General features: G+C 37.9%; 1 protein-coding gene across 1 annotated transcript in view; it reads right to left on the bottom strand.

Moving 5' to 3' along the window:
* LOC107565054 (collagen alpha-1(XXV) chain-like) overlaps window positions 1–6,407 on the bottom strand; it is a 284,160-nt gene extending 277,753 nt beyond the window's left edge. The window contains exons 1-2 of the mRNA XM_016250237.1: window positions 5,863–6,407; window positions 5,611–5,683 (exon numbers count right to left, since the gene is read on the bottom strand). Coding sequence (XP_016105723.1) covers window positions 5,611–5,683; window positions 5,863–6,159 — 370 coding nt within the window. The 5' untranslated portion in view covers window positions 6,160–6,407. The remainder of the gene's footprint in view (window positions 1–5,610; window positions 5,684–5,862) is intronic.
* Window positions 6,408–7,207: the final 800 nt, after the last annotated feature.

Here is a 7,207-nt window from a genome sequence, read left to right as displayed (position 1 = left end):
TTTTGGGTGGCTCACCAATGTACTAGATTTCTCTAATACAAAAAATTAAGTAGGCTTGACCAAAATTTTTGTGGGGAGAAGAATTTATTGAAGATGGTAGTATAGCAGTTCTTCAATAGCGATGTTAGCATGTCTTCCTTCAAACAATCTTTACCCTTGTATGAATCCTAGCTTATCCCAAAGTTCTGACTGTGGGATATAATTTTATATCTGAAGACAAAAGGGCTAGCAATCTACAAGACGCTCCTGAGGAATGCTGTTCCTTTGTTATTCTAATGGAATGGACCATTTGGTTCACACCTTTATAGACACATTATTTATTTCACAGAATGACCAACTGAACTTTAACCAATCAGGTTTCAGCAGCGGCCATACAACTGAGACTGCTTTGCTGCGAAAGCTGATTCCAAATCATCAGTTCTTATTCTGTTGGATCTATCTGCCACTTTTGACACTGTGAATCATCAGATTATCCTGTCTACCATCACTGCATCTGCACTCCATTGGTTTGAATCTTATCTCACAGGTACGTCTTTCAGGGTTTCCTGGGGAGGAGAGGTATCCAAAGAACATCAACTGGCCACAGGGTTTCCTCGAGGATCAGTTCTTGGACCCCTCCTCTTTGCAATATACACTGCATCACTGGGACCCATTATACAAGCATATGGTTTCTCCTACCATTGCTATGCTGTTGACACACAGCTCTATCATTAATTTCAACCAAACAATCCAATAGTAGTTGCATGGATCTCAGGCTGCCTGGCAAACATCTCGGCATGGATGAAGGAACATCACCTGCAGCTCAACCTGGCAAAGACTGAGCTTCTCGTTTTCCATGCCACTCCAACTCTACAGCATGATTTTATCATCCTGCTAGGTTCATCAACATTTATTCTTTGGTGACCAGCTGACCTTCAAGAACCATATTGTAAAGACAGCTTGATCATGCAGGTTTGCATTGCACAACATCAGGAGGATCGGTTCTTCCAAACAGCATGCTGCACAACTTCTTGCCCAGGCCCTTGTAATTTCTAGGCTGGACTATTGCAATGCTCTTCTAGCTGGACTTCCATCATGTGCAATCAAACCTCGACAAATGTTTCAGAATGCAGTGGCACGACTGGTCATCCATGAGCCGAAGAGGGCCCACTACACACCTTTTTTTATCTCCCTGCACTGGCTACCGTTTGCGGCTCGTATCAAGTTCAAGACATTGATGTTTGCGTACAGAACAGCCACAGGCTCAGCACCCTCTTACTTCCTCCTCACTCTTACAAATCTACATTCCCTCCAGAAGCCTGAGATCTGTAAGTAAGTGATGCCTTGTGGTAACATCACAGAGAGGCATTTTCATTCACCTTTCCTGGCTGGTGAAATGATCTTCCCACAATTGCAGCAATTAACAGAACACCTGACACGTTATCTGACAGCAACACTAATTTAATCCCATACCGGACCCATTTGACATAAAAACTGGGGCCCGAACCGCACCTGCATTAAATCTCCTACATGAGGTAGAAAGAACTCATTTATTAAAACTTTTATTCAAATCGTGAATAGATTAAATACAAAGAGTGCTCCCTTTAATATAATCACTACAGCTGTCAATCAGTGGCAGCGCAATTGGCTACATTGCTCAGCGTGTACTTGACCGAGTCGAAATAGTCTTGTTTATTGGACCCGCAACCCGCCCGTGCTTGTCACTGTCAGGCCCGCTACCGCACCAAACCTAAATATTATTCCACCCATTAAATCAAATATTAGCGATTCACCTGTGTGTACCCGCCTGCATGCAGGACTCTGGCTTCCCCCTTGTGGACAACATAAAATGCAACTCTGGCCCCAGAGAGTGATTGTAAATTAAGTTTACACGAAATATGTTTGAAGTTTCTTTCTGCATCTTTTGAGATTTCATTGTAATCCTTCTCATAAAGTCACTGAATTAACCATTAACTGTTCACCTGATTGTGTTGCTATCTGCGTGTGATGTTAGAGCATTGTTGAGAGAGAACAAAATGTATTGGAAACACACTACCACCTACCTGACTCTGCCTGAGAGGTAAGGAAAAATACACTTACCTGAGATGTTTTTATATATATCTCTGAATATATATGATAGTATTCTTGAAAACAATCTTTTAATATAGTATTGAATACATTATTAGTTAATTATCAAAGAGAGAAAAAATTAATAGCCATAATATGGACTTTTGTAAATGCTGTGATACTGTGATGCTCAGATACTGTGATTTCCTTCTCACATTGCTGATTTCACCATTAACTCTTCTCCTGAACAGTTTATGTTGCTGTATATTAGGGATGTAACGATTACCGGTTTTACGATAAACCATGATAAAATGCCCTGACGGTTAGTATTATCGTTTAAAATTTAATTATCGTCAAAACCGTGTTTGATTATTGCGATTTTGAAAACTCGCGGTAAATCCTGTCCAGCCAGCATCAGTCTGACGCAGAGGCAGCATGCAGTGTTGTTGTTGTTGTTGTTTTTGTTGCACGAGAACAAATAGCGGAAGGCAGTGACAGCGCTCGGGAGATTTTTCAGCCATCTAAGAGGACCAAATCGGTGGTCTGGTCGTATTTTGGCTTTTACAAGAGTCTTGAAGGCAATTTAATCAAGGACGGTCACCCCGTCTGCTGATCTTGCAAGAAGAAAGTCGCTGCAAAAGGGGGAATGCATCAAATTTGCTCCATCATCTTCGTGACCACCACCCACTGTTATATAGCGAATGCAAGGTAACTTTTACCTCAATACCAAAACTAACTGGGCAAATAATTGGACAAAAAATATTGATTAGAGATTAAATATTTCGTTATCTCACTTGTAATTAACGCAAAGCTTCCGCGAAGAAAAGTTTGCAGCAAGTGGCTTTGAGCCAAGACGAATGAACGTTCAAACTATTAAGGTTGACATTTAAGGGATAATGTATCTGACAACAACACAATTGCCTTATTTTGCTCTATTTCATCAACGAAAAGAAAAACGAAAAAAGTAACAACTGAGCCGCTGCATCGCCATTCAAACACAGCGGTGATTCGTTTATGAATGAACTGCGTTTTTAAACGAATCTAGTGAGTCAATGATTCAATTACCCATTCATAAAGACAGTCACGTACTTCGTTCCTGAATGAACTATAATCGTGATATGAAATTTTCATACCGTTACATCCCTACTGTTTATGGTATCATTGTAACACTTGGCCATCAAAACATAGGGGTAGACATCACCTTTTCTATGTTATCATGTTTGGTTCAGGAGATATAACACAAAATACATCATTTGGTTATGGCGGAAAGTAAAATGGTCACCATGGCAACCACGAGGCATTTTTGCAAAGGCTCCATTTCTGAAAATGTTTAGGGCCGCAAACTATACAAGTGTACCAAGTTTCATGCTTTTATGAAAAAGTGAACATTATTTTCACATATCACCTGGACTATAAAACAAATAAGGCAGTTTGAAGAAACACCCTTCATCAAAGTATGAAGTGCATGAGTTGGCAATCAACACTGTTGAAAGCCAAGAAGGATAATACAGTCAGTTATTTCCTTCAGCTGTAAAACTGTAAATTAGTAGTGCTAATGGAGAGCTACAGGTTTTGTTGATGTACTTCATCTGGTGTGCAATATTTCACTAGTTTAATTTTTGCACAAACCAGACACCCATCAGGCAAAAATTTAAAATGTGCTATTGATGGAGACTGTGACTTATTATAGTTGTATACTTGCATTTACATTTACATTTAATCGTTTAGCAGACGCTTTTATCCAAAGTGACTTACAAATGAGAACAACAAAAGCAATCAGACCAACGAGAGAACAACAACAGTATACAAGTGCCATGACAAGTCTCAGTTAGTCAAGCACAGTACACATAGTTCGTTTTTTTTATAATAGAATAGAACAGAACAGAATAGAATAGAATAGACAGTAACTCCTTTCTACTAAATATGACATCCCTCCAAATTTCCTCTCAAAAGGTTTTGTGTAATAGACTATTGATCATTGTTGACGTTGCCACTTTAATTTAATTTGAATGAATACGTTGTAATGCATTTTAACCCGTTTGACTAGTCAAACTAGTCATAAAAAGTATCTTTCGTGAAAATTTTGCACACACTACAAGTCATATCTTCTGTGTGCTTGTCTTCTGTTCATGTCCTATAAGCACACTTTATTTGCTCTGCTACACTGACTCTTAACACCTTCAGTGTTAGTTCAGCCTGACTTTGGATTACTGAACCTCAACTACAAGTATTTTTTTTGTTTCCATCTGCTGGTTGAATTAAGTATTTTTAGTGTTTCAGCCCAAAGACATTCACTCAGCTTTGAAACTGGCATAACATTAATTGTATAAACTGTTTGCACTAAAAAAAAAAAAAAATGTTGCCATTTTTAAATCTCAAGTGACTAAGACAACAAATTAATTAAGAGCTTTCAAAAAATTATTGCAGTTGGAGGATAAATTACTATGTATTTGTTATACAGGTAGCTATTAACTATCATCTGTCATTTGTCATGCAGCAAAATTTAAAAGTAGACAAAAATACACTTTCCACTTATGTTTTGTATGCCTTACAATCAGACAAAAAATTGTGTTGCAAAAAGCATTATTAAGGAAAATAATAATAGGGCACTAGATCATGCAGTACAGCAGCTTTGTCCCGCTGAGTGCCAAAATGACATACTCCAGAATATTAAATTCACATTATCATCACTTGCCAAATTCAGGATGACATCTCTTCTTATCTAGGCTATCAACCAGACTGATTTCGATCCTGTCTTCTGCATTCTGGTGAACATTGCATACCATCAATAACCCCTTCATAAACAGCAACTTAAATTTTAGTATGGCAAGCATTTACTCCTCAAATTTAACTAGTATGTTTTATGTAACTTATTTTTTTTTTATGAAACTTATTTTTGATCACTACTAGGAAATTATATAGTGACCATTACCTTTTTCTTTTATTTTCTTTTTTTTTTTTACTAGTAAGTATTCATTAGATAATTTCCAAAGGCAGTGTTTAACTCCAGTACTGGGTACCCACCTACCAGAATGTAATTCATATCTCACTAATTAAAACACCTAATTTAAAGCATTGCTTTCTTAGTGTGTTGAATAGGTCGACATCTAAACCATACTGGGAGGTGGGATCCAAGGACTAGTAATGAGAAACACTGGTTTATAGTGTAGTATAGTTTATAGTATGTATTCCAGTTCTAGTAGTTCTCATTTGTTAGATTATAGTACTTGTTTAAAGACACTAGTATTAATTTATTTATAACATTTTGTATCTTTTTTACCTGTCATATATAACGATTAGTCAGAATGGCTAGTTTAATCGAAATATTACTAATAAGATTAACAATATAAATATAAATAATTGTACTACAACAATTCTAAAAAAAAATTATAATAATAATAATACTAGTCTAAAAAATTGGGTACTAGTGTCTTATTGAGTACTAGGGAAACTGGAATCCTAATAAATACTAGTAGGCTAAATAAGAAATAAATACTATATCAAATGAATAGTTAACAGTGAAATTCCACCAGTGAAAACCAACAATATATATAAAGGCAGTACCTGGTGGACAGTTGCATTCAGGTGGTGAGACTTGACGGGCAGTCCTTATTCTAACCAAGTGTTCATAAGAACGCTGTCAGAATCAATAGATAAAAGAAACAAGTAAACGCTTAGCCCTAAATGAATGTAGGTGACATGAAGGTGCACTGGCCACTGTCATACATGAGTGTGGAGTGTTTCGTATTTGTAAGAAAAGCTGATAATGCTGTTAACTAAAATGTCTTGAATTAAAGCTGTGGATGGAATACTCACCTGTGACAGCAGCTCGTCCACTCGCTCCTGGATCTTTGCATTAAATTGATCCATAGAGATCCCATGAAACGGGTTTAAGACCCCCGCGCCACTTCCAATCTCCAGATCCACGATTCTGTCCTTCATATCACTGGTCTGAACGCTCAGTAAAAAGCAAAAGGCGAAGGACACAAGAGAAAACACAAAAGGCATCACATCCACTGAAGCTCCAAGACAGTGCCGTCGCTTGCCATGATCGGTTTCGTTCTCCATTTTCGCCGCGTTTCGGGATCCCTTATTTGCTCCTAAAACCCTCATGACTACTATGTGCAATCACCAGTACTGCCGGGAGGAGAATGACCGAGTCTATGTATTATTTCAATTTGTCTCGGTGCGGTGCGCGCTCATGCACTGAAAGACAGTGTCAGCGGAGACTGGTTTCACGGCTTGCACTAGCCCTATGCGAACTTGTTGCACTACTGCAAAGAATCCCATGCAAGCGTTTAGCCCAGCCTAAGTCTTACGACGAAGCCGTGACAGATTTTGTGGCAAGAAATGTTAAACCGCAGACGAGTGGCAAATGCTTTGCGCATTCCACACAATCCATTCAGCATAACGCATCTGAATCAACACGATCCAACAAAAACCTTTAGACCTCACAGAGTCACTCTTTAAATCACCAGCTGGGTCGCATTGATGTTTCTCGTAAGAGGTAGTAAGAGCGTATACAATGTTTCAGTGGGATTTTCCATTGAACAATGGCGTTCATAATTATGCAGGAGAACTAGGGCATTGTGAGTAAATATATGAGGGGCTGTTGTTGTTGTTTTAGTTATGTGTCTTGTAATAAACTACATCGCCATATTTGCCTGATACATGTGAAAGCGGTTAAGAAACTATATATAGAACCACTACTACATTAACTAATGTAAATGATGATAATAATAATAATAATAATAATGTGAACAACAGAGTCTACTCCCTGATAGCACACATACATCTCGGAGACGTCTATTTGATGTCTGCATTTACATCTGCAAGACGTATTTTTAGAGTGTTTGCTCATCTGCAATACGTCTATAGGACGTTTCCTTTTAGATGTCAAATAGACGTCTACTGGATGTCTTTAAGATGTTTATGATTTAGAATGTATGTAAAACTGACATCTGAAAGACGTCTGTTAGATGTTTGTCCACAGCAGATGCTTTCCAGATCAAGAGATCTTTAACAGACATCATGCAGACGTACATGTGCTATCTTGATTGATTGATTGATTGGAAACATGAACACTGTAAATTTTGTGCATGATATTATTGCAGTAATCAAATGTACTTGAACACTTACATTCCCCATCATCACTCTCATT

This window comes from Sinocyclocheilus grahami, unplaced genomic scaffold (genome assembly GCF_001515645.1).
Source record: "Sinocyclocheilus grahami isolate Dianchi unplaced genomic scaffold, SAMN03320097.WGS_v1.1 scaffold977.1, whole genome shotgun sequence".
NCBI classification, from domain to species: domain Eukaryota; kingdom Metazoa; phylum Chordata; class Actinopteri; order Cypriniformes; family Cyprinidae; genus Sinocyclocheilus; species Sinocyclocheilus grahami.
Note: the sequence above shows the minus strand (reverse complement) of the source record. Positions and strands in the feature narration are given on the sequence as shown.